Here is a 25,083-nt window from a genome sequence, read left to right on the forward strand (position 1 = left end):
CATTCATTTTTCGGTATTTTAATCGTAGAAAAGTAGCAAAATTCAGGGAAGAGGACATGTTGTCACAATGCTGTTTATATTGGTCAGCTATCTCTTGTTCTTGTTTGAGGTCAATTTATAATTCTGGTTTTGATATTACAACCAAGACAAATGACGTAAGACATCAATACATATGTTCATTTATTTTTATTGTATTTTGCATTGATCATTACATTAGCTTACAAAGCACACATTTTACATATTTCTATTTCATGCAAACGATCAAAGCATTTCATCTAAATGTGCAACCCAAAAAACATTTTGCTGGCTTCAAGCATGTTAAATTCTGGATTTTTTTTTATTGCCCTAAGCGGAGCATTATTGGTTATGAGATCATACAATGTACATATTGTATTTAATCAATCACGTAAAAACATTTGCAGGCAAGAGAATAATAGCAAAAGAGCAAACCAATGTAGCATTTTCAATACAAGTGAAAACTTCCTAGAAAAATGTAAATTATTGAATTAAAACATCCAAAAGCGGAGTAGTAAAAAGAGGCAGTAGCTCTTTGTTTATAGTATCGTTTGAATGATATAGCTTACCTTATACATGCAGTGCGTATATTTGACCCAATAGTTACGTAAATGTTGTATAAAAATGTATATTATTTTAAATGTATGAGCCCTGAAATAAACTATATTCATGTATGGTAAATGTTACATAGCCTATGGTGCGACTGATATTAGAGTGTGAAGGAATATTCGAATTTTGGTTGGCATATATCAACTCATAATAGTACCTTTGGCACGATTGAATCCAATTCATTTGTTCCTGATTATGGAGATGTCATATATATATTTGTTGATGTCATTAGGATAGTAAATATTACGGATACAAATCAATACAAATAAACAAAATACGAGTACCCGCCTTTTAGCAGAAAAAAATACGATATATGTTTGCATTAATAGCCGTAGCTACACCGGCATATGAATCTTGCACAAATGTTATAACACACCTATACATATCACGTATATCAGACTTATAAACATATCCCTGATTTTGGAAGATAATAATACTTGTTGTCATAAATGGGACGTTACTCTTCAGAATATATACTATACGATTTCTTTCAATATGTTCCAAAAGGGACATAACTCTGGTTGCGTTAAGACACTATACATGATCCTTCGGTTCCATATATGGTTTTAAGTCAAGGGACAAAACTCTGGTTGCCTTCAGACTATTGACTATTTCTCATTCGATAAAATAACTTCAATCGACCGGAACCATGGTCCGTTCCCGTTTCCGTCTGTTAGACGTTCTCGGTCTGACAGTGGCGATTACTTCGGCATTTCTTCTCTCCAATTCTTCTGTCAACCCCTTTACCTATTAATATTAAATACAATAGTATTTATCATGTACAGAGTATCTTATAAAAGGGATAACTCATTACGTTTGAAATATTTATTTGAAAAAACAAACATAATGCATAAGATTAATAAGGGATAATACCAAGAATGCATATAAAACAAGGCAAGTCAAATGAAAATTAATTTAAAACATTAGTACACGTGAAAAGATGTCTTACCCAAACATAGAAGGTCGCGCCACCAGCACTGACCATTCGGACCTGGTCCAATGAAAAGTCTCGTATCAAATCACGTGCTCCCAGAGCGACATCTAGCGGTATATTATCCACCACCAGTTCCTGTATCCTGCGCTTGATGGCGTCTTTTCCCATCTTTCCCAATGCGATCTGTATATTTTTCCAATCCTGCAAAGAATGTATTTATATAGAGACATTTGTACATTGGTTGATAATTAATGGATTGGGATAGTTCGGAACTTACATCGATGTCTAAATGTTTTTTTTAATATCGAAATAGTGATATAACAATTTGTATTTTTCATTTCATCTTAAACAAACATATGGTATAGTTTTAAACCTACCTCTGTCTCTTCCTCCCAGTGTCCCAGTAAAAGTAGCGTGGCCATCATTACCCTGTGAACTGCCGGAGGCGGACTATTGTAACAGCGGATTTCTCCTATAGTCTTCTGGTCAAGTGTAAGCACAGCGTGTAGGAGTCTGAAATAAATAAAGAATGATACTGTATCGGGAAAGTGTCGTTAATTAGAAAAAATATTGGAGAGGCTAAAATATGTAGTTTAAGACAAAGAGTCGTCAAACAGAAATGGTCGTCAGAGCATGTTTCACGGTGTTTGATTAATCAATATATGTTTAGGAAAAGATGAAAAGTTGAAATTAATCAAGCATATACATAACGAAGTTGTTAAATATGGAATAGTGGGAATAAGTGGTCGAAGAAATACAGTAAAACCCAGATAAGTCCACGTTTGACGGAACCAGGAAAATCATTCGTCTTATCCGATGGTTCTAGTTTCTATGAATGGACGCATCGATATGATTTGAATTACTTAGATGTCTATTGGATACATATTTTAGAGCATTGTACTTGTACGGGAAAGCAATATTTAACATTTTAGAGTTTTAAAGAAAATAAAACAATGTTAACACTTGCAAATGTGGATGTAGCATGTATAAAATGATAGTGCTATAAAATGTAATTAAAAATATGCACGATGATATAAATCTTACATCTTTAACACCTTCCGGATTTTCGATCGAACTGAATAATTGGGTCAAGTTGTAAGTGAACTATCCATATCTAAACAATTTTTTGTCGCATTCCATTAAAACCAAACAGAAATATTTACTTGTTTATATTTCGGATTCTCTCCAGCATGCCTTTAGCGTTCATGACTTCCCGCTCCAGTCTGGTTTCCAGTTGTTTCTCCCGTACATTCTTCAGGGCCTCGCGTATCACATTCATGTCCTTCTCATTGGTCGCATCAATGATTTCTGAAAACAAAAACGTGTATTTTCTATAATTTGTATAGACGTCTTACAGAAGAACCACTACAAAACTAAATTATATTCGACATTGTTTGATTTTGGAAAAAGACCTTAAACAGAAACCAAAAACAAAACTTGAAAATAGAGACGAATCTCAAAACATATCACCTCAATTATATTTCTTATGAATATCATTGAAGTCGTTATTAAAGTTCGCATAACACCATCTTTATAATCAACGCTCCTTTTAGCTTCATCACGGCAACTGCGACTGTGATGATACTCATAAACTCGTCCAATCGACTTATAAACATTTACTGTTACTTTCATTTCACCCTATGATTCAGGGATATATTGCCCTGAAGACGATCAGAACTGCCATTCATCTGAACAAACAAATAATGGTACACAGAAAAAAACCTTACCCCGTCGGCATTTAAAGAATTCCAGTTCCTTCTCTGCCACCTCAATATCATTCTTCATGGTGGGCAGACCTAGCGACTTCATTTCTTCTATGGCTTGTTCCAACTCTTTCTCATTTTCCTCGTATATTGCGTTTCTGATCCGCTCACGGAGTTGATTTGGTAGATCTATCAGGACAACATTAAGCCATGTTAATAGAATATTACGAATTAAAACTTATTTGCACGCGTCATATTTCTGTTTGTGATGGTTGATTGTTATTTAGGGCTTTGAAAGGCTTTGAAATGACCTAATTTTGTTCTTAATTTGTATGGCAAGTGCTGTTAACAAGCCAAAGAAATGCTTACTAAAACCTTATTTTGCTTTCATTGTCCTTTTGCATGCAAATATAAAATTCCCTTACTTGCCATTAGGTTTAAAAGTTGATATAATGTTAAAAAAGTATAACATTATACTGAGTGGTATTTAAAAAAATGGCTTTTTCGTACTGGCATTGGTAAACCGAAAGCTTTTCTGGTAACAAATATCAAACAGTGTAAAACTATTGTCTATCACATTTAATGATAATTCAAATAATTGTTTTGGTTTGATAATGGCGAGTGATGCCACTCAACCTATCACTGATAAAATGTGTTTACTTTTGGAATACCGGATGAATATTCCAAACAATCACGTGTATACAACATTTATGCGAGTATATTCAAATTCTTAATGCATATATTCAGTTTAAATAACAAATTTCCAGTGGACTGAAATGATTAATTGACTAAATAAAGAAAACTTACGTGAACCTAGTGAATTGTCTCCCTTGATTTCTGCCTTATCTCCGCCTGAGGCGGCCGTCGTGCCGCCTGCCTGTGTCTGAGATAGCGGAGCCAATTGGATGCGTTTGCTTCTGTTTTTCTTGTACTTGACCACATAGTCGTACAGACTTTGAAATCCTTTTCCTGTGTTTCCCATCAGTCTCAGGCCATAGTTTCCGTTCTGTGGGAACCGAACGGTAAAACGACAAATATCACCATCCTGTTCCTGGGAAATTAGTCTTTTAGCTACTTCCGGTCTCACCATTTTTCCTGATAAATTCAGGGAAAGATCAATGTTCTTTTCGTTCTTGAATTCAAGCACAATTTCTTCATCCTCACATTGAAGGAATCCTGTTGGGTGAGATATTGCCTTGATTCCTGCTATCGCTGCTCCTTTCTTGGGTCCGAGTTTTTCATTGAAGCCACGCGGGAAGGCAAAGTTCTCTCCTACTTGTTTAGAGGTCACGAGATAATTGCAAAAGTTTCTGTCTATTTCTTCTCCCTCGTCTTTTGTGAACAACTTCAATGCGTATTCTCCCTGGCGCGGTGTGTTCACATTGAATATTAAGTCACCATTTTCGTATCTTTGTACGACATGATCTGACACGTCTTCGGCGTTATTTCCTCCTTTGACTAGTTCAGCTCTTACTGTCTTTGTGCTCCAGTCCTTCCCATCAACAGGACTGAATTTCACTTCGAGCGCGCCGGTATCTTTAGCCTCGATCTCACCACCAAAGTGGCTCATTGGAGCCAGGCCACATTCAATTGTGTCTCTACCCGGTCCCCACCCTATTATCGGGCATTCTGGGAAAGGTTCACAGTTTTCTTTCTCGCTATTAAATATGATTTTGAATATTGTCAACCAGTCATAATCGTATGCAGGATCCTCTACCGTAACATCCTTACCAACTAATTCAAACCGGAAGGTATCGGCGACCGGAGAACGAATCCGGATAACGAGAAGGGTGTCTTTTACTCTGTGAAGAAACACGTACCGGTCATATCTGAAATAAAAATTGGATTTCTAGTTAATCTAAAAGTAACAATTCTGTCATAAAAACTCAAAATTATATCTATGCATATTGTTATGGGTCAAGGAAGTAATATCAATATTCAGACAATACGCATAGCCATTGTCCCTATTGTTTATCTTTTTTGTGTTCGTTGTTTATGTTTTTGTGAATGTTCGCGACCATCCTTAATATGTAATTTATTTGTTCTTTTTGTGTCTTGACAAAGGGGCAGATCGTCTCGAAAATGCGACAATATTTTGTCCACACTGTTAGAATTACTTCTGTGCCCTAAATATATATAGTTATACATAAAAACCCAAAAAACAGTTTTTAAATTTTCAAGATTTCAAATAACTTCAATGGAATATTGAAATTAAAATTTTTCTAAACAATACATGCTGTTAAAATATTTTTTTAATATTCTGGGGAGTCTTTTCTGCTTACCTATGTAAAGATCCTTGAGCAGATGTTCGTTTTAGTCTGAACATAAGGTACTGAAAATCCATGTTCATGTATCTATCTTCTGGAAGTTCAAATTTGATTTCGACTTCCCCTGTCGCGTGCACAACACATTTTTGAGGGGATATCAATTTCAGTTTCAAATTGAAATATCTGTCCTTTAGAAATGCTCTTTCCTCAAAGTTTTCCTCTGTTACAGGCACTTCTTTAAGCTGCCATATTGGATCGTGAGGAAGATGAGTACTCGCCATTTGATCTGGATCAGTCAAGAAGTAGTTTTCGTCACAAGAATAAAACAGCTGTTTGCTGATTTGATCCCCTTTCACATCCTCGCCGCCTCCTCTGTCAACCACCTCCCATTTTGTGTCTTCTACTCCTCCCTCTGCGCATGTGCCCCAGTAAGCGTTCACGAACCGCCAATCACCATTCACCAGAACTGCGTTCCATTCCCCATAATGCTGTTCGTCATCCATCTTCTCGCCAACTTCGTACGTGGAGCCCTTTAACTTTCCGTGAATTATTACACATGGGATTTGGGCAAATCTGAAATAAAAAAAACCAGCGATACTATGATATAATGAAAGGTCTGATATTCAGTTTTTGACACAGCTTTCATGAGCTTTCATTGCTTCCTGATGGTATATTTAGATAGTCCGCACTCTTTAGGGAAACTACTTAGTGGTCTTGCATGCACCGGGCATGAGATGTCCATGGTGGTCTGGGGGTACCTCTAACCTTATTTATTATTGCTAACTCTGAATAATTATGCACTTCTGATTCGTTAAGCATATCTCTTGCATAATTTTCGACGTATCTTATTGAGTTTTCGTTTGTTGTTTTATTTTGATAAACACATGTACTAGATTAACACTTCTACACAATCATGATATCTATGGCAAAGCATAATTGTGGTGACATATTCTTTTAACCTTCTTCAATGAGTATAATTCCAATCTCCGTCCGCGTTTTATTTCATAGCTACTCAAATACAGTGTACGTGTATCAGGGGATAATACGGAACACATGTTGATATCGTCAACATTTTCACATGACGAGATCAGTTTCACGACCATTTCTTAACTTAAGGAAATATCTTTGAATTCCCCGTAGGAAAGCATAACATAAGTAAAGGAAAGTTCCTGAACTAAGATTGTTTTTATTTTAACTTCCTATGAGGAATTTCAATGTTACGAAGGTTCTTTAAGTTAAGGAATGTTTGTGAAACTGGGCCCTGACGTTACAAGTATGAGAGAAAGTAGTGCCTTTTAGCGTCTGTCTGATGTCTTGTACGACAGCATTCTCAGAAGTATCTCATACCTGCAGAGCAGACTGACGAGCTGGGCGTAGTTCCCCTTGCGATGTTTTATACGCCATAACTGGAACTGGGTATGGGAGTGGGGCGGTTCCTTTTTATCAATACTCAGTTGGTCGATGGGTTGTGCTGTGACCCACCGATAGATGGCGCGCATCTTGGACATGTCATCATCATAGCCTTCTGTGAGATACTCAACCAGCACTGACAGAGGCTGCTTCAGCAACTTGGTAGGTGCCTGTAAACAATGAGCTGATGTTTTGTATGGGTTTTTAGCTATCTTTTATCTATAATACAGATAAACAACTATTAAGTTCTAAATGTACTTCAGAACAACATCAGCACATATTGCAGATACAACTGAGGATAGCGTGGGTAATTTAGAGTATCATGTGATATACCGTACAACCGATCATTTTCGTGGGTCAACATTTTGTTTTTTTTTACTAAAACGAGAAAATTAAAATTAAGCCGCTTTAACCATTTCCCAATAGTCAGCGGATATTTTTTGCGAACATAGCAATGATCCGCAAAATCGAGAAAATGTTATTCGCGCAAACATGACCGATTATACGGTATTAAAAGCAATCATTAGTAGTAAAACTGTCACTGATTACTGCACACGTAGAATCATGACGTTTTATGAAGGATCCCGAATTCATCAAAGTCACTCTAGATCTTTTACGTTCAAGCATATAGAATTATATTTCTTTGGTTGAATTGGCTGGAAAAGAATGAATTTCGCAATACCTGAACTGCTCTTTTGTCTACGGCAGTGTACTTTTTTGGATCAAAAATGGCGTCTTTGAGTGAAGATGGCGGTCGTGGCTCCGGAAGTTCATCAACTCCATTGAGAGAGTCTACATAGCAGTGGTGTCTCTCTGAGAGCTTAAAGGAAGGAATCAACTGATAGGTGGCGAACAGACGTCCCAACTCAGGAGCGACCTGGCAAAAAAAAAAAAACAACAAAAAAAACTCAGTAGCACGCTGTTCACAGCAAAACCAGTACATAGACGGAATATTCTAATTATCATTTAACAATATATAGATATGTTTCTGCTCTTGATGGAATATTTTCGATGGTCTTCCTCCGTTAACTTCGGCAAGTGTTTACATAAATATGAAGAAGAAGATTTGCTCATATAAAGGATTATAAAACCAAAAAATATAATTGATCATAATGACCCAGTACATTAAATCCACCTAGAAGTCTCTTTCCCCAATCTAAAGATTTATTTTTTCTGTCTTTGAAATCTATTGTTTTCAGCTTCGTTCTGTGTACTCTCCAGATCTGTTTTCACTCAAAATAGCTTCATGATTATATGTTAACATAACCCTCAATACTACTTGTGAAGTAGGTTCGGTAGGTTTTGTTAATTATTGTAACAAAACATCAACTATCGCATTGTGCACACCTGGCTATGCCTTGTATAGGATTATTAACAGTCCTAAAATACCTCTTCTAAATAAAGCGCATTTCGTGGAAACTTTTGTTGCTCCAAAAATCTTGTGTATCAATAAGTTAAACTGTTAAGGGTGTTTGAAATAAAGATATTTCGAAAAGCTGTTGATATACTATTATCTATATGAATGTACACTCCTCGTTTCTAGTCAGGAAAATTGGCTTGTTTTAAAAATGAAAGCAATTATCATATACGAAAATACTATTTTCTCATTTCACAGCCCCGGACAATAATTTTGTACCAATTCCTCGTTAAGATTATGCAGTAAAACACCAAAGAAAAACTAAGTAGAGGCGCGTCAAAAAATAATTGACAGGGATTTTAACTTTCCCTTAAATTACTCCTCCGGCTTCTGGTCTACCAATAAGTAATGATCTAATTGAATAACATTTTGCGTCTGGAGTACGAACACTCATGATAAAAAAAACTAAATCCAGTATAATAACAAATGTGGGTCAAATTCGGATTTACGTACGGTCTCAAGAGCGAGACTACAAAAACCTTAACCGCAAATTATATAAAGAAAGTTGCAAGCCTATAAACATATAGTTTACGCTTAAAATATAAACTTCTTAAAGAGAATGTCGACAAATTGAAAACAAATTTAATATCATTAGAAGTACTAACACTTTGCTTTTGGACAAAGAAAAAGAAATATAATAAATATAACTGTGCAAATTGTAACAAAACATGCGGACAAATAATATATATATATGTATATTGACATCGTAAGTTAAAGCCCTAAAAGGTTGGTTTGGTGACATATGAACCGTATCTGAAATACATAACTCGAGAGTTAAACACATGATCTAACAAATACAATAAGCAAACCAAACTGTGCATCATGAGTTGCATTACAAAGTTAGAAGGAAATTGAAAACTCTTTAAAAAGTTAGGTACGAAAAATGAATAAAAATGATTCTGTATGAAATAAATCATTTGTGAAAAATCCGCATGCATGAGCGGAACGTATATGGCAGTCTAAACAAACACATCTCCAACATGTGTAGCTTATCGAGAAAACGATAAATATACGGGTTTTTTTAGGTTGTAGAACAGAGTGCGTTGTTTACACCGAAATTGCAAATATTGATATCAATCGGGTATTTCAGGTCTTCGAGTCGCTGTTATGACGGAGAACTTTAGGTGGAAGCAGTACCGGACACGAGGCTACACTGTGATAGATTAGGTACTTATGAGACGTCCGTCTGAAAGTGATATACAGATATAATTCTTGTCTTTAGATAAACTAATGATAATATGACTGACTAGTTTGTACAAAGATTATATCTGCTGGTCGCCCGCCCCGAAGCCAATGGTCCGTTGTTACCCATGTCAGTGAAATGTCTTCAGGCACGTAAAGTGGTCATTTGTTGGACTGAATAAATCTAGTAGGGTTTTTGGTTGGCATTCATTGTGATATGACAACCAGAAATAATTATTACGAGATTCCTAGAGCGATGCAAATACATTTAACGTATCTCAGTTTGATTATTATGGTTGTCATGTTTTTGACACCTTGTTTTCAACAAAATGAAAGTTTAGGATTATATCCAAATTGTCATATTTAGTTTTATTTGATATAACATTAAGATATAGTTTTACTATCAAAAATGTAAGCAAAGCCTCAAAATATGATCATGCGTTAAAGATGGACGATTACTTTTGGTAGACCACTCAGTGGTATATGATTATACTATTGAGGTATACATACACGACAGTATGTTACAATCTATAAATGGTATGTTGCTTTTTGTACCTGGTTTGGTTTGTGCTTACTTTCACTTTACAAAGTTTAGAAGCATTGCTCGCTATACAAATGTATCATCATATAGGAGTCTTGATGGGAAATGAAAAATATCATGAAATTGTTGTAAGTTTGTTCGTTATAAACGTATATATCTTCACACATATATTGACATTGCCTCAAACCGAACCCACGACCCGAATTCGAGCTTACAAATCGTGTGTCAACCCGATGTTAGTGAACATCCGATATACAGCAGGCAATCCAAGACATTATTTATTTATCATTCATATATTTTATCTTTTTGATAGTAAACTTTTTATTGTTTTGAGGAATGTTTGCATAAAATGCCGAAATGGGAAATTCAAAGTTTAATCAAATGAAATAAATTGTTAAGTGAGGTCCACGGGATATTGAAATCACGCGTGCATAGCAATAAGATTAGTTAGTAATGGAATATTATAAAAAAAGGTTTCAACGTAAAATCCCAGGAAAGTGACATGTCAATAAAATAAATCATGAGATGTATTATCAAAACGTTTTTTGTAACCTACTACTCAAGATACATTGGTTTCTGGATAATATATCTAATGGTATAATCACATTAAAACCAAACTTGATATTGAATCCGTGTGAATTTTAGGGAAACCAAAGCTATAAATCTTCTATATATGTATAGTCAGACAATATCGGTCATGGTTGGAAGCGTAGGGTTAGGTTGACGGTTTAAATTTGATTTGAATGCTATTCATTCCCTTTATATTAATGTTTACATAATTATGGAAATAATCTACTACCATACAATGAGTGCTTAGCTTTGGGCTTTGTTGAAATTGATAAAATGATTTCCGACTACAGTTCAGAGTAGATATTGTAGATCATGTGAATTTTAGCGAAACCCCGACAATTGATTTTACCCAAACAAATACAACCAGTCACAGCTTCCTTTGCTTTAAGTGAGAACATATCATTTTTCCAGTTTCTAATTCAAAGTTAAACAGGTGTGAAAGTTAAAGGTTTCGTATTTGGCTTAAACCAAGTAATCAGCTACGTCATACAGGTACGTCCAGGTGAGTGGTTATGATATCGCCAGTGTGTTGGAAATAAAGCCGATTAGCTCGGTAGTGATTAGAAAATAAAGGGCTGTGTTTATTACACAAATATTGACACGGGTGTTACCAGTGTGATTATTGTATGTTCACTGAAAAGTCAATACACCAGGCCAGTAACAGTTACCTAACTAGCCAAATATAGGCCATACTATAGGCTACCATAAATCCAATAGGTGATTTATTTTCTTTATTGTGAAACAAGATTCAAGGATTTTTAATAAATTGATTTGTATAATACACCTATTTATTGAAATACCGTGATTCAAAAATTGGCAACAATTAGTTTAAGGCTGTATGTACATCAAACATAAGATGCGATTTATTTTCTTGGCCATGAAAGACCTCAAGAAAGCTTTCCGAGCTTTCAATTTCCTTAGACTCATCATCAAGTATAAGAACCATGATTTTAAGGAAAGGAATTACTATAGGTAGTGCTGTCTTGTCATAGTAATTAGGTCCATAATTTCAGAAGAACAGATAAATAAATAAAACTGCATCTTATTAAGAAAATTTACCCTTTAATACCATATCGGACAGATGACGCGGGAAAGCAAGCCCGAAAATGAAATCAATAGCTTACTATTCCGATCGTTACTAAAAGGGCTAAAATAACCTACTGAAAGTGACGTTATGACATCCGTTTAACATGACCAGGTTAAGCACTGGTCGATTATACCCTGATGTAACAAGGCTAACAGAGCGGAGTAAATGCCATGTGATTACCTAACTCAAAGTCTCCGTTAATGGGGCCTTGGGTCTACTAAGTTACGATAGGTTCACGGGGTCAAATGGATTACAGGACCAATTGATTAATTGGAATTAAGTGACAATGAGACTAATCCCATTAACCACACGATCAGGAGGTCAACACTGGACACAGGTCAGTACGGTCCGTACCAACGGACAAGGGGAGGGGGACTGAGAGAGGCTATTTGTGTAATAAAAGGACCAATGAATAATTCTAGTCGAAACCATGCGAAGATGGCCAGATAGAAAGCATTTGACTGTTACATTTAACTGCTGATAAAGTAATTATGTATTATTTTAAGACAGACAAGACACATGTAATAAAACACTTCAGAAAAAGCGTACATACTTGCAAAATAATGATAATATCCACAGCTAGAAATGTCTATGTTTAAGAATGAGAGAACCAATGCAATACTTTATATCAGTCTTTAACGGCTGTTGAAACACCGTTGTAATGTAAACTCAATAATATTACGTAATTCGACTTTCAAGAAAATATCTAAATTGTTTTTCAAAACTCTTTTGATCGCTTGTTACACTTTGACATCAATGCTGACGTCAAGAGGAATTATATCTCGATATGACACCCAGAAAGACATATTTAGTAAAAGGAAGTTCGTGGCTAAACTATGTAAACAAACTGAATTCCTAATAACAATTCAAGACGCAAGAATGTTTAAACAAGGCATAGTTAGCTATTTGTGGTTTACGGTCATAAATATCTCCAAAGTGGACATTTCACTATCAATATGATGAAGTGTCAGCAGAGTAAATAAAGTCTTTGTGAGTAAATAATGTTGACGGCAATTTCAAGGTGTCGTATTTTATTAAACGCTTTGTCAAGTGTTACTGTGAAAATAAAAAAAGGATAATTGTTAAGTCGCTGTGTGTCGGGTTGAACGTACAAATAAGTCTTCTAAATGACAAATAGTTTCAGTGTGAAGATTTTCTATTTATATATTTGATTAATGATTCAACAGTGTTACCCTTCAGCGTTTTTATGTTAACTTTTATCACGCGGTGAAGGGCTAAGAAACATTCACTACTTTAAACATGTAGGGAGTTAGATTCAATATGCTTGATGTCAGCATAGCCTTGACGAAAAAATGTGGAGTGCTTTAAACGCAAGAAGTTAAATATACATGTAGAAAGAAACATATCCTTAAAAGCTAGAAAGATATAAATAAGAAAATGATTTATCACTTTTAACTCACCGCGAAAATTCAAACTAGCTTTGAAGGTAAATTGATAAAAAGGGAAATATAGTTATAATTTCAAACAGATTTCTAATTTATATGGCGTAATTATCTTTAAAGGTAGAAATAATCGATGGTTATCAAGGTGTATTACACAGTGGCAGATTTAGTACAGATACAGTTTAAGTACAAATATAAATTGCCATATGATATCAGCGTAGTCACTCTGTCCTTGGGCGCTATATGTAATTATTATAACGTCTACTACTGTGTGGAAGTACTGATATATTATACAGTTGGTTGAGAAAGGAATTTCACTAGTCTTGTTAGTAGGTTCGCTATGTTCAGTGGAGCATGAACACAGACTATATGATAAACAACTAGGTTCGAAAAATATGTCGTATATGATCTACCATCTGTTATTCATTTAAGCTTGTACGAGGTTGTCATGGTCATCAATCACAAATTCAATATCTGCGTAAAAATTAAAAGTATTTATGAATTTACTTGATAAAATTCAACCGGAAGCAACTGCTATAAAAACAGTCGGACCAGATTTTAAATCAACAAACACATGTCTACAATATATAGGAATTTTAAACAGGCGTTTTAAAGCCTGGAACACAGATAGTGTTATATAGTACACCATGATGTTATCCTGTTCTATTTACACAAGGCCATTTAAACTGACATAAAAACTGTAGACGAACAGGTAGGAAATAACACGTTAGTATTGATTACGTCAAATAATGGAAAACACAACTTGAATACAAAACTACATTCCAACTGAAATTGGTTTGCGTGGTAATTGTATTACGACGAGAACGAGCTATCAAGGAAACTCATCATTGCATATTTAACTATGTTGCAAAAAAAAACCCCAAGAAAAATAATAAAAATAAGAAAATGTTAATATGCTATATGGAATCTTCGTTAAGTATATTTGCTTGTTTATATGTTTCTAAATAAGCTTTGAATTTACAATGCCCCACCTTCTTGTTGTTGTTCTTTGATCCTGTTGAATTTCGTATTACATCCATCGTGCCTTTTTCTATGCCTTTTTCATTTTTATACTGATAAACTATCAAACACTTTTCGAGAAGAAGCTGGTAATCCGAAATGATTCTCCAAGGTCAACTTGAGCAATAGATCGTCACCATGTTCTATAGAAAGTGCCAGATAAAAGTCAGTAGCAAAATCAAGTTTTCTTTGGCACTGGCAGTAAATCAAAATATTTGTACATAATTTCCTCAGTTTGTGATAAACTCCAATACCAATCACTTATCAGTGGTCAGCGTTAAGCGGTCCATTCCTCTGACCTGTTGATTGCTAAATTCATTCCATGTTAGGAGCAACGTCCGCAGGTTATGTCATCTGGCTAAACTTGACATGCAGTAAGTAAGTTAACCACTAACCAGGGTACCAGCCCTTGCCTTAGGAAACTCCGCAGTGCCTAGATAAGGGAGTCTCGGGAGAAGGTGTTACCTGCACTGCCTATAGAGAGGTAGTGTAGCTCCGGCAAGATAGAATCTTAAGGACTTTAAACCGATAAAACATTCAAACAAGTGCCACCACAAACCAATGGTATTGGCATACGTATACACACACCGCTGATTTAACTGACGTCCGGATACGTTTTGTGGTAAAGAATGTGTATTGTTGCCTGTAAAAAGTGGAGCACGACTACTAAACAACAAGCGTCGATAGTGACATAGCATCTGGGAACTTTAAACGAATGTAATGACACGATTCATGATCTTCACCATGACGAAGCAGATGGATTGAGAGACATCTCGTTTTTGTCTGTACCAAGGATTAAACTTATTGTTTAAATAGAAAAAAAATGTTTAGAGCGTGCCCGAATAAAAAGACAATTGGAAGCTTACCACGATATAACAAAGGGCTCATGAGGTGATTTTTAATATATATCATCTACGTTTACATGATATATTTATAATGACTATGTATCGTGTACTAAAAGTATGTTTTTCATGATACATCTGTAATTTCTATCGTATATAATAAATATATTTTATACCATATTTTACCATATATCAAATTTATCAAAATAGGGGAACATCTAGTTATTGTCGGGAATCTAGAAAACAATTATTTTATTGGAATCTTGTGAAAGAATTGTTAAAATATTGAAAATGTTTTCAGATGTCATCAATGACAAGATAAACACATATTTTCACACGCAACTGTCATTATTCGAAATATTAATAATTTATGAAAATCTTATAAAAGCGTTGTTAAAGATGCTCCACCGCTGACAAATCGTATTTTTTTACTATCAAAAACAGGAGCAGTCGATTTAGTATTTTTCTTCAGTTACAAAAGTTAGGTACTTCACACCATTACTACTATTGAAATTTTGAGCTTCTAATTTTACTTTAAGTTCAAAAAAAAAATAAAATAATAATTAGTTGCATCCCGAAAAAATTCACTGGCACTATATCCTATATGGAATGAAGTACTGATTGCGCATGCACCAAAGGCAAAATCAATTATTTCATATTATTTTTTTTGTGTTAATTAGACATAAATGTACACGATTAAACACCAATTATTGTTCAAATGATGAATATCATTTATGCTCTGTCGGCGGTGGAGCATATTTAATATAATGACAGAATAAATGTTTTCAGGTGTCAAGGATTGTATTCATACATAATTTGCCATTGCCGTTATTCGAATTACTCAATATGGGTATTAAAGCAAAGAGAACATACCAGGTACCAAAGTATATGTAAATATTCATAATGGTGAACTGAACGATTAAATAAAACCAGTTACTATGATGCCTGGGCAGTATACTGTTAAGTTTTAAATAAGTAAATCTGTTTATTAATCAAATTTCATTAGATAGAATCGTCACACCACCTGATTTACTGCAGTAAATATAAGATATCGAATAATTGTGAAACAAGTCATGTAGACCCATATTGATCGCTCAACAGTGATTTATGGGACTCGCCTGTCAAGATGAGTCCTGGACTCATTATTTTCCTGTGGAACTAATATATGGGCAGCCACTCTTTTTTCTTTGCTGGGATATATTTTATATCAGTTTAACGTTCTATTAACAGCTATGGTCGTGCAAGGACGTGTCAGGTCTGTTGGTTGAGGAAAGTCGGAGTACACAGAGAAAAACTACCGACCATCGGGATTCGAACTCGCACCCCAGACGTGAAGGGTTTGTGGTAATATGTCGGAACCTCTAAACCACTCGGCTAACTGATCTTTCACCATCGACAACCGAAAAATGAATGTTCTGATAATTGATAAACATGTATGCGCGTATGCAAGAGAGAAGGTACTTAATGTTGGAAGAAACTGGAGCTCGTATGCAAGAGAAAAGGTACTTAATGTTGGAAAAAACTGGAGTACCCGTTGAAAACCCATGTAATAGGACATTTTGTGATCCTATAGCTTTGGTGGTCTGATCAGGAAAATGAATCATGACCGTACATCAATACATAACTTTACAGTAAATAGTTTTGGTATTATTACATAAAGTATGTTATTATACATGTGTTTGGGTCTGTAGACCCTACCCTAAAATGATAACATTAAAAAAAACCCTAAAAACTTCCATTCCAATTTGAGCTCAGTTTAAGTACGAAATGTTGGAACATAATGAAAAAAATCCTTTGCCACGTTGTAAAGGAAAGAAAGCACGAGGTAATAAATAGGTGTACGTAATTGAACGTAATAACATGTTTCTTTCACACTTTTGTTGCGCCATGGTAAAAATACTGCATTAAATCTATCCTCCAGACTATTTAACATTTTCATCATGACAGGTAGTGTTGTACCCGTCTGTACGACAGAAGCATGCCTTTAAACGTGTGGTTCACCGTTTAATGTTCTTAATCATATCACTGCTCTACGTTAAGCTATCCACGGTGATTTGTATGTAATCTTGATTAATGTATCAAACAAATTCATCTATAAAAAGGAATCTAATGAGGATTTTTTTACAGTTTGAATTTAATATGCACTTTGTTTTATCTTTGTGAATATTAGCACTATTACGGTATTAACAATTTTGTTAACTGCATTCGAGGTTTGATTTCTTGATGTGATATGCAGGATTCATTATTAAATGATCAGTTTAATCATGGTCTCTCAAGTCAGGATGAAATTGTTTTTTCCCGCTATCTGTAGACGTTTTCTGTATCAGACATATTAATATACTTTTCAGTAGCAATGATCATTTAACAATTCAGCGAACCCTTTCCCCAATACCAATAAAGCTATCTTAGGTTAGGATTAAAAAATGAAAATTAAACTTGCCACTTCTAGTGACAACCCTCCAACAGCTGTAGGTGATTATAAATTTAAGGAAGTGACACTATTACCATTATTTTCCGACAGATAGTGACTTGGAAGTGCATCATAAGCGTTTTGTGGTTTCCAATATTTTGCAGTGATTGTAGTTAGATACAGTTGGCATATGGTTCTTAGTTATTATATTCCTGAATACCTGGCTAAAATCTTGCAGATAATGTTGTTGAATGTGTCTCGTACTAAAATATATTTTATATGTTCTATCATTGGTTGGATGGTATGCTTGGATTACTATTTTCTGATATTTTTGCTCGTATTTGCGGTAACAAATAGATAAATGATATCTCCACAAACTTATATACAATAAATAATTAAATGTCACCCAAGATATAAAGCACCGGTACAATTTAGCAGTAACATTGAAAACACTAAACAGCAATTACTGGTATCCATGTTCCTTAGAACGATTTCTTTTGGCCAGAAACCCTCGAGACACAAAATCGATACAAAGTAAATTGATGAAGTGAAAACACGTGGCATTAAGTGACTTTCATTCAACCTGTGATTTTTGTGCAAGGAGTGTCACTCAATTTCATTACAGGTGAAAAGATATAACAACAGACATTAGACAGGGTATCGATGCTATAACTCTCAAGGCCTTCACAAAAGTAAGCTTTTAACAGTATGTAACGACAAGCAAATTTTAAAAGGGATTCTATTTTCCTTTAATTTTACTTTTTAAGTCATATATTAAAGGGATAATTCAGTCTAAAAGATCATTAAAATCTGTACATATATCGAAAACCCCCCAGTTCTAATGGAAATTAGATCAGTCGGTTTTACGGTGATATGTCAGAAAAAAAACGTGGTGATTAAATGCGTTTGAAATGTTCAAACTCGCTCGCTGTCCGTCATTACACATTGTGGTAAAAAAAACTTGTATGCTGAACCCTGCTCTTAGAGTAAAGCAACTTTTGTCTAGAACTGCTCAAATCGCTCTGACAGTAGTGTGTTTACCTTATTTGGTGAATGGTCTTGCCTAAAAAATCATTTTATCACCTCTTCAGTGGTTATGTAGTTCATTTGTTTAACGTGCGTGACTTTGGCTCGGGTATGGGTACAGCGTACATTTTGTACCTGCTTAATCGTATTGATCAACGATTTGTAATTACAACGGTATCAATCAAAATACTAAACAATGACGTGGAATTTGTTTTATATTATATGTTTCAAAAGAAATGTAAAACAATACATTTATGCCAATTTTGCTTTGTGGTTATACAAAAGAATTAGCCTGAGTGAATTATCCCTTTAAAGACTTTGATATTTCTGAAAATGTATTTTTAGCGTAAAAAACTGTTTAAATTGCTTAATATTATATCCTCGATTAAGAAATACAGTATTTGAGATGAACAATGTTTAATTGAACCTTGAAAGTTATGTGACCTTGAGGAAGACGCATACCTTGAGTCTTTGACCAGCTGATGGCCGATTGCCAGTATTTCTGGACTGTAAAAATTAAATTCATCATTATCTTCATCATCGATCATCACCATCATCATCATCAGTAGGTTGTGATGCAACTATCGTTATAATCGATTCCTTGATATGGAACACCTTGTTTCATAATCATAGTGTCATCATGATTTCAATTTCACCAGTTTTACCATCAACATGTTTTATAGAAAACACACATACCTGACATTGTATTATCTAAAATACCTATTTGACATGCATTAAGTTGATAACAACTTTTGTAAGTGTATCATGAAATGTACGTTTCCATTTGCTTCTTTGAATAATACTATCAATCCAGTCTATTTTATTAATCATGTTATACTGTATAAAAGACAAAACATAGTACGTTTATTCCATCACCAACTATTTAATGTGATCCGTTTACAAAATTACACTATATTGTTCAACTATGTAATGCATTCTTATGCAATATTATATTATATTCCTATTATTTGTATGGTGACTAATATTGTTATGTAGATAGAATAATTTCGGTTAAGCGCGAGAAAATCGCCATAACAAGTTAGGAATATTATATTCAAATAAATTCCATTACACATATATGCAATCTACAATTTCCGACATGTACGGAATCAATGATTAAATTTCCCAGCTATATATTGAAAAAAAAATAAAAATAAATAAAAATAAAATGTACACGTTAAGGTAAAAATAAATTTTATACGATTTCCCCACATTTTACAGATTTGGCAAAACTTAATTAGAAGCAGTCTCGTTTGATAAGGTATGGTTGTATGAAATAGCACAATGTATTGCATACTTGTAGTACGTGGGTGCAGTTTGGACTCCTCTGGTATTGAGCACGTAATAGGGAGAGTTAATCTAAAAAAGCCAAGTATTTGTTAACAAGTAGGTTGATATCTATCGCATCATAGTTACAGCAAACACGGGCCGTGTTTTAGATTACAAGAGTTATCGATCTTTAACAACCTGCTTTGAATGGTGTCCGATAGCTGGCGTTTGATTAAACCAAACCCTATACCTGGAATTTATTTATCGAAAAGAAAATTAGCTTTTTAAGCACATGCATGTCGGAGCTGTGTATTAGCAAACTGTGGTACCTTTGGAGATAATGCATTTGTTTACGTTCTTGTTAGTGTTTATTATGTAAAGAGAGTGGATAAAGGTAACGGAGAAAGCAACTGATAAAACATCGAAATACACATCAAATGATTACATGGCAGTTTAAATTTTGGGTTTATTATACCTTATTAAAAAAAACCAACCAAATAAATCAATAAATAATAAATGTTTGTATAAAATATAACTATATGTTTCACAAACATTGTATATCGATATATATGGTATTAAATAAATGAATAATTATATCCACGTGCAAATATACTGTTTCTACTATTAAGATGCTGACTCTTTTGGTGCAATTTCAAACGACCAGCATTTAAATATGTATACATATTTTTACATTACATTTTCCATATATAAAGGTAGATATACAACAAATAAAATTGGTTAATGATTGTCAGTTTTATAATTAGTTTTCTATGTTTCACAAACCAGTGAATTAGCAGTTTAAATCTATGTTACTTTCCCCCCAAATTATCATTAACAACTGCACAAATTAAATATACCAAACGATAAAAAATCAAGTTATTTGAAATGTTTAAATTAAAAATTAAAAAAAATTAATTTTACCTGTAATCTCTTTACGGCGGCGTATTAGGGCCACTACAAACTTTTATTTATCTTGTACGTACAAGTTATATCTGTACGTACAAGATATATCTTGTACGTACAAGTTAGTATCTTGTACGTACAAGTAGTAAGAGTATCTTGTACGTACAAGTAGTATCTTGTACGTACAATAGTATCTTGTACGTACAAGTTAGTATCTTGTACGTACAACTTAGTATCTTGTAGTAAACTAGTATCTTGTACGTACAAGATAGTATAATGTTGAAACTCTCGTATTAAAGGCTTTGGCTGGTTTACTCTCACAATGGCATCGCATGCTATACGTATATACGTAAACTTTGTTTAAGCCAAAGGAGAAAAGAATATATGTTGTGGAGTTTAATGCTGTGATAAGTTTCCGAACACTTATATGTAAATGTTTATAACAGAGTATTTACTATGATCATCATTTGGACAATAATTGATGTGTGTATATATGTCTAATAAACACAAAAACACATATGAAATATTTTGTTTTGCTTTTGCTGTCTTCATCTACATTAGGCATAATGCCTAGGATTTTTTTCGGAGGCAGTTAATTATTTTCAGTACTACTATTCTGATGTAAACAGATAAAACTTATCATTCATCGGAGATGTATCATATCCATTTTATCACTAAATGTATCTTATCTATAAAACAAGCGACTATACAGTTTTCTCGAAAGGAACTATACAGTGTCAGTTTCAAAATAATGCAAGTGACTATACAGTTTCAACTCATAATCCGGCAATTTCAAATTACGATTGTGAAAAAGATATTGTTCTCATTAATATATATTCATATTTTTAATATAATAAACCTGTGATCGTGCTTGAAGCAATGTAAAGTAGACCGACTATCTTTAATTACGAAAAATATCAGGCGGGTGACTCAATTCTGCGGTGATGAACAGCAGTTCAACTCAACTTGTATGTTCAAGATACTAAGTTGTACGTACAAGATACTATCTTGTACGTACAAGATACTATAAGTTGTACGTACAAGATAGTAACTTGTACGTACAAGATACTAAGTTGTACGTACAAGATACTAAGTTGTACGTACAAGATACTATCTTGTACGTACAAGATACTAAGTTGTACGTACAAGATACTAACTTGTACGTACAAGATACTAACTTGTACGTACAAGATACTAAGTTGTACGTACAAGATACTAAGTTGTACGTACAAGATACTATCTTGTACGTACAAGATACTAACTTGTACGTACAAGATAATAACTTGTACGTACAAGATAAATAAAATTTTGTAAAATTAATTTTACCTGTAATCTCAAAAGATATATTATTTTATTATATATTATTTTCATCTGATATTGTTCATTTTATGTGTATTTGACCATATTTAGGTGGATGTCAGCGTCATTTAATTTTGTTATCGATACATATGAAAATGAAAGTTGGGAAGCATGATCTTAAAAATCTGTTTATTTCGACCATTACACCAATTGTATATCAAATAGAGTTATTATTTGTTCTATCAATAATCACAAACGAAGTTATAATAGATACCACGTAATAGAAATATGCCAATGCATGTATATCAAAGCGATATAACCTACTTCCTGGTTCTGTCGAACTCTTTATCTGATCTGAACAAATCTCGACACACAGACCAAAGGGCCTCATGCAATGTAGCAGTATGGATACTCGTATTAGCCTTATGGACGGGAGGTCTTCTTGGACATTTATAATGTGATATCTTTAGACTAATATCGATTAGGAAAATGGAAAAAACGAGAACATTATTGACAAAACTTCCGGCTCTTATATCGGACTGAACAAATTTCGTTATCATAATATTGTACTTTTTATGTTTGTTTATCGTGTAATGGATAATTTATAATGTCACCGATAGAGTGATTCACTCAATGACAGATCAACATATCTAACTGATAATATTCTGCGTGCAAATGATACAATTCTATTTCTTTTAATTTTGTTTTTATCTTATGTATTTTACAAATTAATATTTGGTGTATTTCGTACACCAAGCATGTTTAAAACACGTTTTGATATACAAATGGGATTTTTTTGTCTTGACATTATGTGCAAATAGATAGTAACGTTCTGAAACTTTCTCTAACAATTAAAAAAATAAAAACTAACCGAGTTAATAGGGTAGACAGATTTGAACCTTACAGTTCCACACGCACACTAATTTCATTACAGGTAGGGGGAGAATGGTGCACTGATAAGAAGTAAGGGTCAGGTAAATATCGTGGTCGTTATAATCTTTGTGATCTTTAAATCCGGGGTCAGAACCAATCAGTATGACCTATTGAATATCGGCGCTATAATTCTATAGGCAAACTTAACAGATTACAAAAACTAGAAAACAGGTATGTCTAAACTGATCACAGATACCAGAGGTGTTCTGAGGACAATAGTTTTTTTTAGGTTTTGTCTCTAAAACACAAACAAAACCCAAAATATTTACACGCTCGTTTTTGTTATATCTTCATATTTCTAACTATATATGATAATATGACTCAATCTTTTAAAACTGCTTACACGTGTAAAAGTTGATGAGAAATGACCCTTGATATCCCCCGTTAGTCCTCTTAAAGTAAGACCTGACACTCTCTCGACAGGTAAAATATAAATCGTTTAGAACAGAACATTCAGGCGAACGATCCCAATGTTATCGGTTAGTTATGGTAAAAAACAAAAACTTCCCAATCCGGCAGACCTGTTGTCGAGGTGAAGTGATTATTGTTACAGTACAAATGTACATTGTAAAAACCTATTGTAGTATGATTGTTCAAATGTACGGTTAAAGACATTTATCAAGGGATACATATCGACCTTTTTGTCGTATTTTAAAATCTGTTTTGGTTGCTCACTCAGCAGAATTTTATTTGTTGGTTTCACGTGAAGTGTAATCGGTGATGTTTATATATGTAACTGCAAAGAGACAACTTAACAATCAAATGAACCAATGACACTGATGATTTATAATAAGATAATTGGTACGTGTATTTGTTTATAGTTATATTGTATAATGAATGCGTACACCCGAAAGCATGGAACATTCGAAAGCCCAACATACATGTTTATGATCGCTATAGACAGCTGTTATACACTCTCTAATCTCTCAAAGGAAAAATGTAACTTGTATTAACATCGACTTAATGAAGTAACATTTATATAATGTCTCGTACTTACTATAGTAATGCTTTTGTAATTTATTTTTGTGACAAAATTATTTTTGAATTAAAAGTATGATAAAATGTAATGTAACATTATCTTGAATGTGATCTTGAATTTATGTTTATTACTTTTGAAACAGAGGCAGTGCCTTCACTTTATCTACAGGTATTCACTTTGTTACATGTTATGTCTTTAAAACATCCCTAACACGTACTGAATATTGATATAATCTTATCACAAATAATTAATCTAAACATCCACAATATTCATGTTTATTATAGAAATATTTAACAGAATGACGAGTTTTACACCGTACTAATTATTTTTTCTTCTTCTTCAGAATATGCCTTTAAGATGTTTTCATTTCGAGTAAATATAACAATGTACAATGAACAGAATTCAATACAATTTTGTGTTGTACCTTGTCTCTGTCTCAATAATATATATTATCCTTAATTAGGATAAACAATTTCATTATCTTACCTGGGATGTTTTCTTTGATGAAGGTCCACACCCCATTCCAAACATCACAATATACGTGTTAATAGATAAGGCAGTCACGTGACATATGTACCTGCACTCATCCCGTCAGTAAAACGTGAGTCAGGCTCCAAAGCCCGCGGTACCTGTACGGGGTAGGTAGCACTATGCTTTAGTGTTGTATAGATAATACAGTGGGCTTCGATAACAGCCAATGCCTAAGTAGATTTAACGATTTACCGTTAAGCCAGGACCACAGTTGATAAACCTACACACAAATCGAAATCTAACCGAAATACACTTGCAGTAACAGCATTGTCGCTTGTGACTGTTTCATGTAAGTATATTCGTAATAATTCCAGTACTTAAGTTATAAATCCGCAATGGCCTGCACGGAGATCAATTGTTTTGATTGACAAAAGAGAAAAAAACCCAAACCAATGATTAAAGAGCCAGATTATTTGGTAACGATTTTTTTGTATAGAGTAGCACAAGGTGATTGGTTTTAATACACCAGTGTAAACCCTATCAGAAATTACACCTTCCCATTGACGAGTATATATAATAAATATCTGATACCAATAACATGATCTTCGGTCTGGTATACGACATAGATAAATTGGATATAACATTTTCAACGTAAAGTTAATCATTATTACAAAGAAGGTCATTTAGGGTAATAGGAATTCCCACTTACAATTAACTCATACAATTCTTAAAAAAAACAACATCTGACAATGGAAGATTTGAATAAAGAAATAGAACGTTGTTGTCTTTGGTA

At 33.9% G+C, this 25,083-nt stretch overlaps 1 protein-coding gene across 3 annotated transcripts; it reads right to left on the minus strand.

Annotated features, from left to right (window-relative positions):
• Window positions 1-167: 167 nt before the first annotated feature.
• On the minus strand, window positions 168-24,672 carry LOC138316803 (kyphoscoliosis peptidase-like). Of its 3 annotated transcripts, XM_069258461.1 has the most exons (11): window positions 24,306-24,672; window positions 18,899-18,943; window positions 7,621-7,815; window positions 6,876-7,108; window positions 5,544-6,101; window positions 4,069-5,090; window positions 3,286-3,450; window positions 2,722-2,866; window positions 1,936-2,071; window positions 1,574-1,759; window positions 168-1,371 (listed from the first exon to the last, which is right to left on the minus strand). In XM_069258461.1, the coding sequence occupies exons 1-11, from the start codon at window positions 24,348-24,350 to the stop codon at window positions 1,258-1,260; spliced, it is 2,844 nt and encodes a 947-aa protein (XP_069114562.1). In that variant the 5' UTR covers window positions 24,351-24,672; the 3' UTR covers window positions 168-1,257. The 3 variants fall into 3 exon arrangements, with proteins under 3 accessions (XP_069114562.1, XP_069114574.1, XP_069114567.1); XM_069258473.1 differs by lacking the exon at window positions 18,899-18,943; XM_069258466.1 differs by lacking the exons at window positions 18,899-18,943; window positions 24,306-24,672 and adding an exon at window positions 14,131-14,865.
• Window positions 24,673-25,083: the final 411 nt, after the last annotated feature.

Source organism: Argopecten irradians, chromosome 1, assembly GCF_041381155.1.
Source record: "Argopecten irradians isolate NY chromosome 1, Ai_NY, whole genome shotgun sequence".
In the NCBI taxonomy this organism is placed as follows: Eukaryota; Metazoa; Mollusca; class Bivalvia; order Pectinida; family Pectinidae; genus Argopecten; species Argopecten irradians.

Bases quoted from the DNA above. Each gene is read 5' to 3' on its own strand.
- LOC138316803 (XM_069258461.1), bottom strand. From the start codon at position 24,350: ATGTTTGGAATGGGGTGTGGACCTTCATCAAAGAAAACATCCCAG. The intron at 7,109-7,620 runs GTATTGCGAAAT...CATTGTTTACAG, and splicing joins TAGACAAAAGAGCAGTTCAG to GCACCTACCAAGTTGCTGAA. The intron at 2,867-3,285 runs GTAAGGTTTTTT...TTTTGTTTTCAG, and splicing joins ATTCTTTAAATGCCGACGGG to AAATCATTGATGCGACCAAT.